This window comes from Trichoderma asperellum, chromosome 6 (assembly GCF_020647865.1).
Source record: "Trichoderma asperellum chromosome 6, complete sequence".
In the NCBI taxonomy this organism is placed as follows: domain Eukaryota; kingdom Fungi; phylum Ascomycota; class Sordariomycetes; order Hypocreales; family Hypocreaceae; genus Trichoderma; species Trichoderma asperellum.
Genome location: NC_089420.1, coordinates 977,415 through 994,368, shown reverse-complemented (window position 1 = coordinate 994,368; position 16,954 = coordinate 977,415). Strand labels below are relative to the sequence as shown.

At 49.1% G+C, this 16,954-nt stretch overlaps 9 protein-coding genes across 9 annotated transcripts; 3 read left to right on the top strand and 6 right to left on the bottom strand.

Moving 5' to 3' along the window:
* Nucleotides 1-162: 162 nt before the first annotated feature.
* Nucleotides 163-2,467, bottom strand: TrAFT101_009793 (uncharacterized protein; the record flags this gene model as incomplete). The annotated part of the gene is made up of 2 exons (XM_024899960.1): nt 163-1,302; nt 1,376-2,467. 2 exons carry the CDS (start codon nt 2,465-2,467, stop codon nt 163-165), a joined length of 2,232 nt encoding a protein of 743 aa, XP_024761275.1.
* Nucleotides 2,468-2,760: 293 nt separating this feature from the next.
* Nucleotides 2,761-3,244, bottom strand: TrAFT101_009792 (uncharacterized protein; the record flags this gene model as incomplete). Its single annotated transcript, XM_066128759.1, has 3 exons — nt 2,761-2,787; nt 2,941-3,084; nt 3,146-3,244. The coding sequence occupies 3 exons, from the start codon at nt 3,242-3,244 to the stop codon at nt 2,761-2,763; spliced, it is 270 nt and encodes an 89-aa protein (XP_065984881.1).
* A 244-nt stretch (nt 3,245-3,488) lies between these two features.
* On the top strand, nt 3,489-4,478 carry TrAFT101_009791 (uncharacterized protein). The gene is made up of 5 exons (XM_024908068.2): nt 3,489-3,628; nt 3,683-3,709; nt 3,782-3,811; nt 3,872-3,962; nt 4,019-4,478. Exons 1-5 carry the CDS (start codon nt 3,568-3,570, stop codon nt 4,143-4,145), a joined length of 336 nt encoding a protein of 111 aa, XP_024761276.1. The 5' UTR covers nt 3,489-3,567; the 3' UTR covers nt 4,146-4,478.
* Nucleotides 4,479-6,242: 1,764 nt separating this feature from the next.
* Nucleotides 6,243-8,567, top strand: TrAFT101_009790 (uncharacterized protein). Its single transcript, XM_024909765.2, has 4 exons — nt 6,243-6,272; nt 6,341-6,437; nt 6,509-7,849; nt 7,924-8,567. The coding sequence occupies exons 2-4, from the start codon at nt 6,355-6,357 to the stop codon at nt 8,270-8,272; spliced, it is 1,773 nt and encodes a 590-aa protein (XP_024761277.1). The 5' UTR covers nt 6,243-6,272; nt 6,341-6,354; the 3' UTR covers nt 8,273-8,567.
* A 128-nt stretch (nt 8,568-8,695) lies between these two features.
* TrAFT101_009789 (uncharacterized protein) lies at nt 8,696-10,043 on the bottom strand (the record flags this gene model as incomplete). Its single annotated transcript, XM_024902498.2, has 2 exons — nt 8,696-9,828; nt 9,890-10,043. The coding sequence occupies 2 exons, from the start codon at nt 10,041-10,043 to the stop codon at nt 8,696-8,698; spliced, it is 1,287 nt and encodes a 428-aa protein (XP_024761278.1).
* A 286-nt stretch (nt 10,044-10,329) lies between these two features.
* NCB2 (negative cofactor 2 transcription regulator complex subunit ncb2) lies at nt 10,330-11,871 on the bottom strand. Its single transcript, XM_024900105.2, has 4 exons — nt 11,565-11,871; nt 11,050-11,079; nt 10,735-10,994; nt 10,330-10,667 (listed from the first exon to the last, which is right to left on the bottom strand). The coding sequence occupies exons 1-4, from the start codon at nt 11,584-11,586 to the stop codon at nt 10,560-10,562; spliced, it is 420 nt and encodes a 139-aa protein (XP_024761279.2). The 5' UTR covers nt 11,587-11,871; the 3' UTR covers nt 10,330-10,559.
* Nucleotides 11,872-12,843: 972 nt separating this feature from the next.
* TrAFT101_009787 (uncharacterized protein) lies at nt 12,844-14,226 on the bottom strand. Its single transcript, XM_024908069.2, has 4 exons — nt 13,811-14,226; nt 13,524-13,682; nt 13,098-13,468; nt 12,844-13,048 (listed from the first exon to the last, which is right to left on the bottom strand). The coding sequence occupies exons 1-4, from the start codon at nt 13,994-13,996 to the stop codon at nt 13,012-13,014; spliced, it is 753 nt and encodes a 250-aa protein (XP_024761280.1). The 5' UTR covers nt 13,997-14,226; the 3' UTR covers nt 12,844-13,011.
* On the top strand, nt 14,205-15,793 carry TrAFT101_009786 (uncharacterized protein). Its single transcript, XM_024906675.2, has 2 exons — nt 14,205-14,809; nt 14,879-15,793. Exons 1-2 carry the CDS (start codon nt 14,349-14,351, stop codon nt 15,633-15,635), a joined length of 1,218 nt encoding a protein of 405 aa, XP_024761281.1. The 5' UTR covers nt 14,205-14,348; the 3' UTR covers nt 15,636-15,793.
* Nucleotides 15,664-16,801, bottom strand: TrAFT101_009785 (uncharacterized protein). The gene has a single exon (XM_024908070.2). The coding sequence runs from the start codon at nt 16,746-16,748 to the stop codon at nt 15,720-15,722; it is 1,029 nt and encodes a 342-aa protein (XP_024761282.1). The 5' UTR covers nt 16,749-16,801; the 3' UTR covers nt 15,664-15,719.
* Between the last annotated feature and the right edge of the window lie 153 nt (nt 16,802-16,954).

The window sequence follows — 16,954 nt, the reverse complement described above, 5'->3', positions numbered from 1 at the left end:
CTCCATTTTTCTCGTTATCATCTGATAATGATGAAGTATTGATGTCGTGTGTGTGTGCTATGCTGTGCAGCAAAAAGACACCCATCGCGGAATACCATAAGAAGACTTGCGTTGAAAATAAGAAAAAATCACTGCAGAAAACGCCTGTAGGGAACTTGACATTTATCGTTCAACAGTTTGAGGCGGGGATGGCTGCCATCCGTTTATGTATGCCATCAATCCCATGCCAATTAGCACCACGCCAATCATTGAGGCGTAGGGGATGCCGGCTCGCAAGTGCTGGTTTTGTAGAGGGCCTCTGGGTGAGGTTTGAGGCGTAATAGTATTGGCCCTCGATAGAGTTGGGATGTCTCCCGAATCTTGACTAGAATTTGTCAATGATCTCTCTTGTTTAACTGCCGGCATGGCGGTTTCAGAAGTGGGAGAAACAGCACGCTTCTGTGCTGCCCCATTTTGCTCGCGGCGAAGTGATCTTGAGCGCGACCTTCGTCGTTCCTCGGCCGCCACTCGCTTGGCCTCTTCCTCACGTAATTGAATGACCATTTCTTCGAGACTTTTCCTGCCGGAATCGCGTTCTGCCTCGGCAATTTCACATCGACTTCTCCACTGCTCCATCTGTATTCTCAACTCCCGCATCTGCTCATCCATAGTGTCGATACGAGATTGCAGTGCTACCGCAGTCTCCTGGGCAGCCTTGTCCGCTGAAGAGACTTCTTCTAATTCTGGTAACACTGTCTTTGAGTCGTCCACAGCGTCTCCCTCTTGGGTTGATTCTTGAGCTTTATCCAGCTCTTCATTAGATGCAACACCGTTGACCTGATTATGGGCAGACTCTTCAAGTCGCCTAGCTAATTCCTCCGCAAGCTCACGTGCCTCTCGCTCCTTTTGCAGCATTATTTCTAGCTCACGCATACGCGCTGTCTGGGTATCAATATCTCGCTTCGCCATGTTAAGAGCTTCAGTGAGCTGTATGATCTGGTTCAGGTTTTCTTGGCGAATCGGCGATGAGTTTGTAGAGTCTAATCTTGGCCTTTCCAACGAACCTCTTTTAAGGGACGGTACATCTGGCTTTTCGGGAAGAGGCTGCTGAGGCGGTGGTGCAGGAGGATCGGAGAAGCGAGCTTTTGGATCTGCTCGGAAGGAGAGGTTATTACCGTTGACCATGGTCTGGGGTTGTTTGGTTGGTTCTGGGGCTTCGGATTTTTCGAGATCTTTTAGGTCTTCTTTTGACAAAAGGGTGTTGATGAACTGATTCGTACGGCTCAAATCTTGGGCCTGGAGTTTGGCGCTTCTCATTTCATTCTGAATTCCATGTTAGTTGACCCGAAAAAAAAAATTGAAGCAAAGAAACTAGGAAAACTGATGAAGCACTCACTGCAAGACGCTTCAGAATCTGATCCGTAGCAATAGGCGTCAGGAAAAAAGAACGTTGTTGCGCCATTCCATTCATGTGGCCGTTTACAGTACCGCCATTAACCATCATGCGGCCGTTGCCGCCCATGGATACGTTACTTCCAGCGCGTCCCCGCATTTGCATAGCGCCGGCAGGAATCATCATTGCATTGTTAGCAGGATCTAGATCTCCAAAGTTCATATCCAAAACGTTGTTTGATGTATTCAAAAACCCGGCATGTTCGACCTTTGCGGCAACCTTGTGGTGAACGACGGTTTTCTGGTCTTCGCTAACTATATCAATACCGAGTTCTAGGTGGTCGGCCGTCTGGAGCTCGTGTGGCTCTGATTCACGATTCTCCTGTGATAATCGAGTGCCGTTGACAAAGGTGCCGTTGGATGATTTAACGTCTCGAATGTAGATTTTGCCGTTTCGTTCGGCAAAGATTTCGGCATGCTGCCGCGATAGCACTTTACTATCGAAGAAGCCATTCGTAGCAGTTGGTACCGTCTTTTGGTTCGTCTGCCGGCCGATTCGTATAGATTCGGGAGCGAACGGCACGGCGATCGTCTTGCGCTCAAATGTGCCGTTAAGAGAAAGCAGATAGAGCATAGGCTGGCCGGGAGGGAACGGCTGCTCGCTGGGCCCCATGGGTCGCATCATGCCTTGAGGTCCCATTTGCGGCTGTCCCTGCCCGGCCTGCTGCATGGCGCCGTGGGGCGGCCCCATGCCGTTGGGCCGTCCTTGGGGGAGTCTTGAGAAGTCTGGTTCTTTGCCGGCTGGCCAGGGGTTCTTGGGTTGAGGCCTCTTGCGATTCGCGCTGCCATTCGACCACTGGCTCAAATCTGAAGCTGACGACAGCGATGTGGCATTGGAGTGTGAGCCGTTGGTCGCAACGGTAGTATTTGAGGCGTTGGAGGAAATGGACGAGGATGAGTTGCTTCGCGAGAGACTCTTGCGGGTCATGAACATTCCTCGCACATCCTCTGAATTCACCTGATTGTTGCCATTAATAGTGCCCCATGGCGGCCGGGAGATTTGCGGAAAGGTAGGAGGATTTGCGACGGCAGTCATGAGTAAGGCTTAAGGATGGTCGTCTTGCTCGATGGGAAGGCACGGCGTATACTTTATGATCTCTTTTTTGATAAGATTTTGTCGCCTGCTCGCTGCGTAGTACGCCGTTGGACCTGTTGAGCGTGTGTCTCGTCGCTAGTCGCCTCCTGTTGCCGGGGAAGAAAAAGAAAACACACAGGGCCACGCGTGACGTAGATTGAAACGAAAAATAGATTCACTTGCTACGGCTCACAACGAAACAGACTCTATCGCTTGCGACCGGCGGGAGGGAAGACGCCGAAAGGAAAAAAAATTCAAATCGAAGGTCGTTGGCAGCAGTGCTATCACAAAAAATCGTCAGCATGTTGTTGATGTGGCTCCTTTGGCCAGCACGCCAATTGGGGGTTGGCCTGGCACGACCAAGCGAGGCTGGGGGGGTGCAGCCCCTGGCCCTGGGTCGGCTCTGTGCGCGCTGCGGCAGATGTGAAACATACTGTGAAATGATCGAAGCTCGCAATCCTGGGCGATTCCACACGACGCTGGCGAGCCGTGGTGGTTGAAGCTCGGGCTGATGGTGCTTTGGGGATCTTGTCTGGCCGTCCTAGCCCGCTAAGCGCTGGGCTAGGCGTGTCGAAGCGCTGGGGGGCCAAATGATACAGTGCACGACGGTGTCTCAGAGTCTGCTCGCCCAGCTCCCACAACGCGGCCGCGAAGCAGGCTTGGGCATTCCTTCACGAGCGTTTTTCCAGGCTCAGATCGGGCAGTCCCAGGCGATTCCTGGCCATCGCAAAAGGCCATATGGGGCCCTGAATCGGCTCATGACCTGGCTTCACGTGATGCATCAGCACAGTTCTGCACTGGCTGGGGCCCGGCATCTCCGCACTGTGGGGGGCGCTAGCAGTGATTAGCATGCGCCGCATCAACTTTCTGCCGATCCCGCGGCCGCTGGCTTGCGGCCAATCAACGAGCTGCCTCTTCTGGGGCCTCTTCGTGGATAGACCGGGGCGGCCTTCAAGTGGCACTTACATCGTGGAGGAGAAAGCGATTGACGACAAAAAAAAGCTGCGATCCCGAGATCCTCACGCCTCTGCGAACTGCGTTGAACCCGGCCTTCACCCACGATGCCTCCTGTTGCCCCGATTCAGCATGGCGGCGCCCAGGCCCCGTCCACTTTTGACAAACGTACGGTATCGAACGATTGCGAGGGGCTGTAATTTCGCTAACAGTCATCCGTAGTGAAGATGGGCGCAATGATGGGCGGATGTAAGAACCTTTATTAAAGCCTTGTTTCGGGCTTGGGTATGCATTGGGAATGAAGCTAATGCTATTTTCTAGCTGTTGGTGTTATTATGGGCTTTATTTTCGGTAGGGGATAATTGCGCGGCGCTCCATTTCCGTACGATTCGCGAGTTAACACCTTGATAGGCACCGTTAACATTTTCCGATATGGTGCTGGTTCCCAGGGGATTATGCGAACGCTGGGCCAGTACATGGGTGCATCTGGTGCTACGTTTGGGTATGTCTTTGTCTATGCTATTGTGCTTGGTTGTCATGCTAACTCAGGCGACGCAGATTCTTCATGGGCGTTGGCAGCGTGATCCGATCAGATGCCGACCCCAAGCTACAAGAACTATACATGCGAGCGCAGCGACGGCCGATAGTATTAAGAGCGAATTCGGCTTGGAGAAGGGACGACTAATTATACACAAACAACGAGTGGACGAACTGCACCAATGCAAACTGCGTACCCCGGTAGCTTAATCGGCTGCCCTGTAAAATAACAATAAATCAAACGACATTTACGATCAATTCCGACGCAAATCATGTTATGTATGTCTAAACTGTGTGAACGGGCGTGTGGACATTGAGAGCTTTGTATACAATAACGGAATTTTTTATAAGCTGGGGGGGAGCCATGAGGGAGAGCATCAGGAGCTTTATCTTCTTGGCATGGACGAAACAACTTTTCTCTTTCTTATTTTATTCTCGCCCAAAGTGCTGTTAGTGTGCCTTTTATGTGACCACATGTCCCCGTCATCGTCATAATAGGCAGTGTCTTTTATTATCCTTGGCTTTGGTTTCACACTTACATTCCTAACTTGTCGTTGCCATCATACACCCTAACCAAAAGAGAAAAAAAAAAGAAACAAAAAAGAGCCATAAATCCTGTTTCCACATTACCTCTGCGGCCATTGCGGCGGATTGACTAAGATAATTAGCTGCAGGATATCTCACATACGCACCGGAAAATATCCCCAGCCGCTTCCCTGTACGACGAATTACGGCATATAGGCGGATGCTTTAGCTTTTGAGACCCCATTCAAAAAAAGCGTTATCAAATAGAATATCTTTTCCAGAAGAGCGATGCTACCCTCCAGCTGTGGCTAACTTAATGGACTGCGGCCCGTCCTTCTCCACATATGCGAAGAGTCATATCACTCGTATTCTGTCATCTTTTGACGTCTCCGGCACCCGAGATGGAGCACATGAGTGCCTGATCGAAAAAATTCGGCTCGGATATCCGCTGCGGCCCGATGAGCTGATGCTGATGCTTGAATATGCCGGGTGGAAAGGATAGCGATGGGCAAGTTCTCGGAAACTATTTTCAGCCACGTGTTTGATCTTTGGAAGTAGATAATGGCATGTGTAACCATGTGTACGACCCAATTTATCAAATATTTTATGCTATGCTAGACCGAGAAACGTGGGGCTTCCCATCTCTATAGTCCACTTGTTGATTACTGTGTATGATGGTAGACTATATTCTATCACCTGCTCAATACCTATTAGTCTATCAATTCAGCGCGATGGATGTGGCAATGAGCCGACTCTGCATTCTAGACCCATCGAAGGAGCAGAGTTCGTGACGTTCCTCACGGGATCGAGTCCCGAGGCTTAAGATGTTTTGGTCCGTTTCAATCCTTCATTGTGTGAGCTTATCCCCCACGCGGGATATTAGCCCTTGTCTTGGAAAAGGCCGAACAATAGCTGATTGGCCGCTCAACTCCCAGTCAACCTTCCTTCGTCTTGCCTCGTGTTGGGTGTAACACTCTTTTGTCACTTTTGTGTTTTCAGCTTCAGCTATTAGTATTTCAAATCCAATCCTGCTGACTTGGAATGCAGGATCGCGCCCTAAAAAATCCCGAGCGGTGTGAAGTTTGCCAAGACAATGGCCTGAGACATTGCACGGGTGAACGATGTCAATGCTACTATGGGCACTGTCCCCTTTGAGTTGGTTCAGAGAATGTTGTATAACCAACTGCAGCTTCTCTTGTATACACGGCCAACACTAGTTTGCTGTTCGACGGGTATTGTCAGCCCTCGATAACAGACGCGTTGTGCTCTAGATAGAGACGGTATGAATCTATAGGTAGCAAGTGCTAGTATGATAATTCTCTTGAAGCTTGACTGAATACATAAATTTGGTCAATCAATCATGAATACTCGGCCGAATCGGTCATACGACATCGTAAAATGAGGGCTGTGCTCCATGCAGACGTGCATGTACACGGCTTGGCTTCTATCTAGGATTACTACTATGTCGATGGCCTTACCTTCATTATACGAAAAACTGATTTCTGAGCCGTGAAAATCCTCCTGGGCGGCTAGGCTGAGTAACTCTAAGCCAATAATGATACGGAATGGAGGCCAGGGAGGTTGGCTTTCTCACTAAATGTGACCAGGGGAAGTTGGATGATCAGGCAACTGAATTTCTTTAGTTCTTGGCCTGTCGACAGAAATTCCCGAACGGACTTCTCGTTGAATACCTAAGCGGTAACAAAAAGTTTGCTCGTAGACTGGAGCTGTTTTGTGAATATATATAGAGGTGAGTTAGTTCACTTGGACAGTGGCATACCAACTATCTGAGTAACGTCGCTTAAGTCATACATACAGCCCCCTTTGCCATAATGGGAGCTTCTTATAGCTATCCAAGAGCAAAGAGAGAGGTCTCCGTGACCAACAGTAGACTCTCACAAAAACAAACAAACGGGTACACCCCCTTTCCATGCTTGCTCACCCATCCCAATATCTGAAGCATAACACATGCTGACATTTATCTAGCCTATCTGTTCTGGGAGCCTTGTCTGCTCCATTGCTCCCTTCTTTCCTTACCAACAATCCAACCCCCAATGGCTATCCCTGGAGCACTCTCAACGCTAGCACCAACTACTATGACACGAGTCCCAACACAGGCGTTATAAGGCCTTATGAATTTACCATCAGTCGTGGTGTCATTGCTCCGGACGGATATCAGCGAAATGTCCTCCTCGTCAATGGTGCTTTCCCCGGCCCATTGATCGAGGCGAACTGGGGAGACATTATTCAAGTCACTATGCACAACAACATCACCGGGCCAGACGAGGGCACCGCACTGCATTGGCACGGGTTTCTTCAGCAAGGAACACCGTGGGAAGATGGAGTGCCCGCTGTGTCGCAGTGTCCTGTGCCCCCGGGGAGCAGCTTCACGTATCAGTTCAAGGCAAGTCTATATGGCACCACTTGGTACCACTCGCACTTTTCTTCTCAATATGCGGGTGGTCTTGCGGGTCCGATGGTTATTCATGGACCGAAATCACAAAAATACGATGTTGATATTGGCCCTATTATGTTGTCTGACTGGTATCATGATGACTACTACGACCTGGTAAAGAAAACAATGAGCAATGTGACAGGGGCCAACTTATTCCCGTCCGACAACAACTTGATCAACGGCAAGATGTACTTTGACTGCTCCAAGGTCACAGATGGTACACCTTGTACCAATGATGCTGGTATTGCAAAATTCCGCTTTAAGCGAGGCAAGACCCATCTCCTTCGTCTCATCAATAGTGGAGCTGAAGGTCTCCAGCGCTTCTCCATTGACGGCCACAAGATGACTGTCATCGCAAACGACTTTGTCGACGTCAAGCCCTATGAGACCGAAGTTGTTACGCTTGGGATTGGCCAACGCAGCGATGTCCTCGTTAAAGCAGACGGTAAACTTGACGCTTACTGGATGCGTAGCAACATTAGCACCAAATGCTCCATCACCAGCCAGCCCAATGCCCTTGCTGCCATCTACTATGATAATGCAGACACGAACAAGGCTCCAAAGTCTGCTCCATGGGATGCTCCTGATCCGGGAACATGTGTAAACGACGACTTGTCGTTGACGGAACCTGTCATGAGGCTCCCTGTCCCTGAGCCGGCCGTGACGCATGATATAGAACTGAAGGTGTCTAAAAACGCGACAGGTCACACTTTATGGACGCTAGATGGCGAGTCTTTTAGGGGAAATTTCAACAGCCCGACGCTGCTGCTGAGCAATCTGGGGAATCTTACGTTTCAGCAGCAGTGGAGCGTGAGAAACACCGGCAGTGCAAGCAGTGTTAGAATAAACCTCATGAACAACTCTCCCGCTAGGTAAGCTGGCTCGCAGTTAATCTCTAGTATCTGCCTTGTATCGTATGCAAATCCCGCTGACTATTCTCTCACAGCCACCCCATGCACCTTCACGGCTTCAACATGTACATCCTTCACGAAGGCCCTGGCGAATGGGACGGCAAGACAATCGTCCGGCCATCCAATCCCCAGCGCCGAGATGTCTTCTTGATCCGCGCAGGAGGCCACGCCGTAATGCAGTTTGATGCCGCGGAGAATCCAGGCGTGTGGCCATTCCACTGTCACATCGCGTGGCATTCTTCAGCAGGGTTGTTGACGCAGTTTCTCACGAACCCAGACGAAGTGAAAAACCTTGCAATTCCTAATGTGGTGGCAGAGACTTGCAGGCAGTGGGGAAGGTGGACGAATACGAATATTCCGGACCAGATTGATAGTGGCTTGTGAGAGGGAGGACTAGTGTATATGAGTGTAATGATCGGGATGGCTTAGTACGATATGGAGGATTATTTTCTGGGCCATGTATTATATATAACAAATAAGAAGATGGACTGGGATGTGCTGACACTTATCATCGAACAGGTAGTTGGCTAGGACGTCTCTTAAGACATACATAATCATTGTTGGCAAGGATGCTGTATCGAAAAGAAGTTTCTCCTCTACTTTGTAATCCAATATGACAGTCTCTTGTGTTTAGTATACACTTATAAGTATATTTGCAGTAATATATAACCAGTAGGCGTTTGAAACCCAGCTAAGCCATAACGTGAATGCAGCGCATTTGCCGTCTGTTGCGCGTCTAACGAAAACAGTATATGAAAAAGTATCATGGAATCTATCAGGTCATAACATAGATCCTTTCAGTCATTTTTATAGCGGCTTATCTTCGCTCTCCCCCTTTTTTGACTCTTCAACTTCTTTGCCCTCTGTTTCTTTTGTAACTTCGGACTCTTCCAGCTTGGTGGTTGTATCCTCTGGTTTCGCTTTCTCCTCTTCTGTAGGTGCTTCGGGCTCATTCTTCTTCTCTTCTTTTGCTGGGGCAACATCTTTTTCATCGGCTGCTTCTTTTACGTCCACGATATCTTTTGATGCCTGAGCATTATTTGATACCTCCTCGTCTTCTGCCTTCTTGCTCTCTTCTTCATCTTCATCCTCATCCTCCCTTTCCTCATCCTCTTTTTCTTCATCAAGTCTGAGAACAGTTTCAATCTCTCCAGTCAACTTCTGAAGCTCATCTTCAATCTCTTCGTCGCGGTCGGTCTGGCTGCGCAGCTGTCTCTCGGCCTCTTCATGTCCAACAACATTTCTCCACAAATCCTCCAGCTCATCTGTCCACCCAAGCAGTCCAGCCAGCTTTCGGATGCCATTGTCGCATGATCCCAGTTCCAGTACATCATCAACTCGCGACCCTAATGAGCCAACCTTTTCCATGTTGAAAAGCACACGCGGTGCCTTTTGTCTCGCCATGTCAGGGAGGCTAGCAAAGGGGTACACCGTCAGACTCGTTCCAATAATCAGAACGAGGTCTGCCATGACAGTGTTGTGCGACTTTTCAGAGAATGCCCTTGGGAGCGCTTCGCCGAAAAATGTAATGTCTGGCTTCACCAGTCCCTTGCATTCCTTGCAGCGAGGAACGTCGCCTCGGAGCACATGCTTCCTCATGTGGTCATCGGGAAACTCGACCTTGCACTCGATGCAGCGCTGAGTCGCAAAGCTGCCGTGTGCCTCCACTATCTTGTCCGAAGGAACGCCAGCCGCGCGCTCCAGACAGTCAATGTTTTGTGTAAAGAGCATCTGAAGGAGTCCCTTCTGTGCAAGAAGCGCAATGAAGGCATGGGAGACCGTTGGCTGAAATTTTCCGGGGTATAGCTCCTGCGCGAGAACGTAGAACGGCTCCGGACGGTTGCGAAAGTAGGCAATATCGAACACAGCCTCTGCATATGGCAGTTTTAAACGCGCCAGGTTGCTATACAGACCCGTCTTTGGCGATCGAAAGTCCGGGACTATGCGATGATTAGACGTCAACATGGGCCAAATCAGTGCGACAGCGCATGATGAACTTACTTCCGGCTGCGGTAGAGATGCCCGCGCCCGTCAAGACCACAATGCGCCGAGCATCGCCGCTCTTGATATATTCGGCGACGGCTTCCAAACTTCTCTCTTGGAGGGTCTCTGGAGGCCCATGGGCATCAGCCAGAGTAGATTCTTCTTGACCCATTTTGCGAGCGAGCCAGCGGGGGACGCGGGGACCTGAAGGCCTGTGGCGTTGGCGGTGTTTTCGACCTATTTTGGCGAAACTTTCAGGTCGTTTATACGAAAGTTGAGATGTAGCTATTTACAGTTTGAATGATACGATGATGCCTAGAGGCATCAAGTCTATTCCAGTGGCAACAGACATTCGCTGGTGGGGCTGTAACATGTGAGAAGCAGCCTAATGTTACATCACTAAAAAGCTCCTTGGCGCTTATCGATAAGCGGCGAACGCGTGGATCAAAGAGCCAAGGGCCAGCACTGGGATTCGAGGATATCAAGCAGAATTATCGATTCAATGGATATGCAAGCATAATCTCAAGATATTAGAATGAAGAAAAAAGGTGGATGAAACGAATTCCTCCCAAATCAAGCCCCTAATCAGGATCCGACCTGTCGACGACCCTCTTAAACCGTTTATATAAACGCCTAGCAATGCCCTCCTGACGCCCTCTGACTGAATATCAACGTAACAAAAATGCCATCATGTGTGACGCTGCCTAGCTGCTGCAAACTGTTCTTCCTGTAGCCGGGCGAGCTCTTCCATCGACATGCCGCTGTTAGCGAACTTGTCCGCTTTCTTCTCTCGTCCCTGTAGATGGTGTTAGCGTCGCTGTGGGAACAAAGTGAGTCTGTAGATGTGGGAGACATGCGCGAACCTTTTGAACCTCTTTATGTTCAGCTGCGGCCTCTAGAACAGCGGGTACGTAGTCAGAAAATCCCAACCGCTCTAGAGCCTTTGTGATGTGATCGCAGGCGATGGTCTTCTTTGCCTCCTTCTCGGAAATCTCATTGGCCTCGGATGAGATGAGGGTGATGAACTCGACACAGCATTCTATGAGCAGGTCACGAGCCTCTTTTGCGAATGAGACACCTGTTTGAGCTGGTAATATCTCGCTGACTATTTTCTGAACCGTGGCTAGTAAATAGTTAGCCTTATTGGGCACTCGATATGCGGAAGTTGCGTCTCATACCTTTAGGCAGCGATAAATCATCGTTGCTTCCTGTAGAAGAGTTAGCGATTTATCCATGCAGTGTACTAATTCACCATCGTGTACTGCTACTCGAGGTTGAATCACCCCAGTAATGATCATAGCCATCTCCGCACATGTTGTGCATGGTGATACGGAGTGCTCTTGGAAATGGACGTGAAATAGAGGTAGAAGGAGATGAGATTGAGGGAAACAAAGGGAAAAACGTGCAGATCGAAGATGAAATGTGTAAATGCAAGCTAACGGCCTGAAAAAGCTTCACAGAGCAAAGGGAGATGTTCATCGGTTGTTTGCATGGTTTCATCAACGCAAACAATGAATTTGAGGGTTTGGTCTTATTGGCCCCCAGCAAGGGGAAAGACGAGATAATAAGCAGTGACGCACGGCCGATGAGCGTGGTGGCCATGGCTGTTTTATTTTTTTTTTGTGGTGAAGAGGGCAGTAAAAAGAGAAGGAAAGAGGAAGCGCCCGCAAAGTAATGAATAGACCGAGCTTACCTCCAAACTCATGATCCGACATGTTGAAGAAAATGGGAGGTTAGGTTTGCGGCTTAGACGCGATACTGCCTGAAAGTGAAATGAAGCGGCGATGGCGGAGAGTGCACAAAGTGGTTAAAATGCGAGCGAATGCTTATAGTATGGAGAAACACAAAAAATTAGAATAAAAGTATTATATATGACTGCGTTTGCCGAATAAACTGTATAGGGTCAAGAGTGAATATGCTGCGCGGCGGACGATGATATCTGGCGCAAGGACTCGACACGGGAGATGGATGATGAATTGAACGGTTTCCAGCCAAGTTGGTTTGTTAGTGGGGCGACAGCTGCTGTTATAAGTGAAATTGGGAGCGGTACGGGGTACTTATGTCGCCCATGTATCCTGTACTCGGGCGCGGCCAGGCCTCCTAGGCGTCTCGCTTCTGCTGGCCCTCAGCGCGGCGCGTGCCAAAGGTCAACCCAGCCCACTGAAGCTGCGTCGCTGACTGGCTTGGGAAGGGGCTCAGTTCACGTGCTGTAGCATTTCACCAAGTATGGAGTACAAGTGGGACCTGTTTAGCGCGGGCCAGTTTTATAGAAAAAAAAAAAAAAAGTTTATTAGCTCGAGCTTCTTGTTTTCCAAACCCTTTCCTTCTTTCAACTTCTTTTCGTCTGGCAGCGAAGGCAGCAAGAAGAGCTCTGCGCAAGCTCGGATCGAGCTTGACGCGCATCTCTGCTCCTCAGCACCATGTGTGCCGCTGCCACTGCTTGTGAATACAGGTAAGGAACATCTCCATGACACGCGGCAGCCCCAATTGCTTTCCTGATGAAATATGTTGTCGCCCCAGTCTGAGGAGGTCCGACAAGCCTTCCATGCTGACAGACACGTCTTAAGCCAAATAGACATTTCTGATTTACACTGGTGCTTCGTTTTTTGCTTTATAACGGGCTTCTTTGTTGTGCTTCAATAGCTAACAATTGATTCAGGCAGGCAGCAAAATTTTCAGTCTTCAAAATGTAAGAACCGGTTCCGCCCTTCTCTCGACAACCTGATGGCACATCGTGATGTACCAAGTAAAGTATTATCAAATTCCGAGAATACATACTGCGGACACACTCTCCTGAACCAACAAGTGCCCAACTTTGGTTTCAAGCTACGCCATGAGCAATCTGTACTTGAGACTAACAGTTGACAAGTTCTGAGAATGAATATTGGCATAGCGTCAAACCAATGCCGGATCACTGAATCATAAGGTAGGCACATATTTTTTTTACTTTCGTTTAATTTGTTTATTTCACTGTGATTTGTGTGATGAAAAAACTTATATTCCATGCTAATACTGAATCTTCATGTGGAGATCATTAAGAGCTTTTCATCTTTCGACTGACTACAAATCTATCCCTTTCACAATGTTATGTACATCTATCTTGTGTTGACCCTAGGCTAACGCAACTAAGTTTTAGGAAATCATGACTGGTAAGCTGCCAGTTCAGGTGAGTTCCAGCTAGACAGTGTCAGCAATTGGCATCATAATCTCAGGGCGGCAGACCTACTTGATGTATTGTCCGCTCAGCTTATGCAGAGGGTTGGCTACAAATTTGGCAATCACATTGCCTGGCTGTTCTGGCCTGAGCAGCTCGCCTTGCTCGAGGGCATCGACGAAGTTCTGGTGCATCGCCTTTTCCATGGTGTCTTTGCCCTTTTCTCTGATGACTGCCTGCATGTCAGTGTTCACCCGGCCTGGCCCGAAACTGACACTTGTGATGTCAGGCTCTTCCACAGCGAGGTGAGCGGCCATCGAGTTGACTGCTGCTTTAGCGGAGCCATAGGTGCTCCACCCTTGGTAGGCCTTGAGAGCCGCGCCCGAGGATACCCAGACGATGCAGCCCTTGGTCTTTTTGACCTCCTTCAGACTAGCCCTGGCCTATGGCATGTCATGTCAGCAGCCACCCGATGCTAGATACTGTTGGACGTCTTACCATGGCAACGTAGCTGAACAAGTTGACATCGTAGAAGCGCTTGGTATCCTCAACCGACTCGTCTGCAAACCTCTTGGGTTCCAAGACTCCATGGTTGATGACCACGCCGTCGAGTTTACCAAATGAGTTGACGGCGAGTGTTGTCAACCTCTCAGCAATCTAAAATGTTGTGTTAGATATTTGCGCAACATTTATGAAGAATCATATTTGTGGAGAAAGAGAAACAATAAAAAAAAATGACAAAATAGGAAAATAGAAGAATAAGAAAAATTAAATATTAAACTTGCATCTTCACTTGTAATATCTCCTGCGACATACTCTACTTGAGTAGGATGTGCCTCCTTAAGTTTCTGCAGCAGAGTTTCGGACCGTGCCGTAACGACGACTTTGTGCGACTGCGCCAAAAGGTGCTGAACGATGGCTGCGCCAAGGCCTTTGCTGGCGCCAGTCACAATGAATACTTTAGAAGCCATGAGTGCGGAGAACGGGGGGTAGTTGAGTGCAGTAGTTCAGTAAGTTAGAGGAAGAAAAAAGAGACGGCTCTTGTGTCTATTTTTTTCCGCCAGGGAAGGATGATTTTTCAGCCGATGGCAATACCTTGTGGGGAGAAATGAGGGGCTATTATTGGAGAACTATAGCCCTTTCTTGAGAGTTAGGAAACTATACGGCTTGAACCGGCTCGAGTTATAAGACGGCCGGTGCCGGAGGTCAAGAACGGCCAGTTACTTTTGTAGACCGAGTTGTAACGTCTATGAGATCAAGACGACTCATAGTGATGATTTGAAGACAAGACACTTGCTAATAACATAGACAAAAAAAGACACAATGCCCCACACAATCATCCTCGGTAGTGGCGTTATTGGCCTCTCGACGGCTTTCTACCTCCGTCAGCATCAGCCAGGCACCACAATTCATCTCGTTGACTCTGCCCAGGAGCTTTTTTCATCCGCTTCTGGTTATGCCGGAGGATTTTTGGCTAAAGATTGGTTTCGCCCTGATTTAGTACCGTTGGCCGAGCTAAGCTTTGAAGAGCACAGAAAGTTGGCCCAGGAGGAGAATGGCAGAGAGAGATGGGCATATGCGAAGAGCGTGACGGTGAGCTATGAGCCTAATGGGCCGTTATTAGGCGGAAAACGGGGAGAAGACTGGCTATTGGAAGGGACCAGTAGAGCTGGGCTCGTGGAGGCGAGGAGGGAGCACAAAGAAGGCGAGGTGCCGGATTGGTTGAGGAGAGTTGATGGCGACTCTGTGAATGTGATTGACGATGGGAGTGGGACGGCGATTGTGTAAGGATTTGAATCTTACTTACACTTCTTTTTTTATGGGAAGGCCCGAATACTGACAGAACGAACCAGAGATCCCCTATTATTTTGCCAGTTTTTGCTGGAAAAAGTCAAGGCTGCGGGTGTTCATATTCATAATCCTGCTGAGGCGTTGCGCTTGGAAACTGATGACAATGGCAAACTCTCTGGCGTTGTCATTAAGAACACAGAGACATTGGAAGAAACGGTTATACCAGCTACTAAAGTTCTATTGGCAGCGGGAAGTTGGACGCCTAACGTTTTTAAGACGTTGTTCAAGGATCGCTTCTCCGTCGATATTCCCATCGGAGGTCTAGGTGGACACTCCCTCGTTTTGAAGGCCCCCAGTGAAGTGACGATATGCCATTCCGTCTACACGACAATGGGTGCGCACTCACCAGAGATATACTCTCGGCCCAACGGGGAGATTTACGTTGCTGGAGTGAATAGCCCTGGACTTGCTCTTCCTGGACCTACTCTCAAGGCGGCAACTATGAGCGAGCCTCTTGAAAAGCTGAAGAATATTGCACGCCGTCTGATTGTGACTCCTAAAGGAGAAGATTTGGTGATCGTGCGAGAAGGACTGTGTTTTAGACCAGTTACGAATAGGGGAACGCCGTATGTTTCGAGATTGACGGATGAGAAGCTTGGAGAGGATACCAATTTGAGGGAGGGAGAAGAGGGGGGTGTTTTTATTGCGGCGGGACATGGACCGTGGGGTATTAGCCTGAGCTTGGGGACTGGAAAGGTAGTTGCTGAAATGCTGTCTGGAAAACCATTGAGCGTTGATATCTCTAGTCTGGGATTCTGAGACGGGCATATGCGATAATATGACAGCTAAATGATATCATTCAAGCGGTTATAGATTATGTTTATTAAGTACTATTATTTACCATCAAACGGTTATGCAGCTATGAAGCTTCTTAATATCACTTGGACTAGCCCTGCAGCACCCCCCTACGACGATCTGAGGCCATTTCCCTCTCGCTTTCGTTGCCCGTACAGCCTCTGTAAGCTGCTTCTCCCACGGGATTCTATCTTCTCGCTCGGCGCCTTCTGGTAATTCCCACTGCTTGGTTGTTGTGTTATACACCTCACCATTTGTTCCATCCGGGTAGAGAACCAGTGCGGGCCAGCCCGCTATAATGCCTTCCTGGAGCAGATTGCTAATGGCAGCTTCATAGCGGCGTAGCAGAGAATCGAGCTTCCATACTTTTGTGCAGTTGATTCCCACGCCCCATGGTACCGCTGCTGCGAGGGAAGGGTCAAGCATTGCTCGAATGGCATCCTCGGGGGAGCTTCCGTCTGGTATGTTTTCATCTTCATTGGGAAATAGGCATGAGATCCAGAAGGGTAGGCCGGGGAAGAGACCAGGGACGGCACTCAAAGCGCGGCGCATGGAAATGATCTCGTCGAGGCGAGGAACTGTCTCGAGAGCGATATACTGGGCACGCTGTTTGATGTCTTTTGTGCGGGCGAATAGCTCTAATCGCTCTTGGTGCCATGCTAGAAGAGCGTCTCCGGAGTCGTAAGCAGCATCGTATTTGCCACTATACTCCTGGCTGGGAACCATACATGCGCCATACGGTCCAATGCTCAGAGCGATGGCACTTTCAGGATGTTTCGCATTCTCTGCAATTTGCACAGCAGTCTCGAGGAATTGAGGCACTTGCGAGGCATTAATGCCATTAGGAAAATCGGAAGTTTTGGTGTTTGCAAAGCCATGAAGTGAGACCTGATATGTTGCTGTGAGGATGACATCTACCGGCACATCTCCGAAATCCTTTTGGCAGCTCAGTAGAGTCGACGGATCTGAGATGAGGAGATGAGAGGACCAGAGAGGGGTGTCGGACCCAAAGGTGACGTTGTGGTTTTGCTCAAGGGAGGTGCCGAGGCCGCCATCTAGAATTTGTATTTTTGTCATGGCTTATATAAAAGATAGAATGGAGAATATATTTGAGTACACGATATGATACAAGATGAGTAAACGATGCTCACGTTTCGACATCTTAAGCATCCGAGCTAAAGTGCTTGCACCATCCCACTATCGAATTGCGGGGTCCGCTTCGCCCTAGCATCTTGAACTGGACACAAGCATACAACTTGACTCGGCCACCTTTCAGTTTCCCA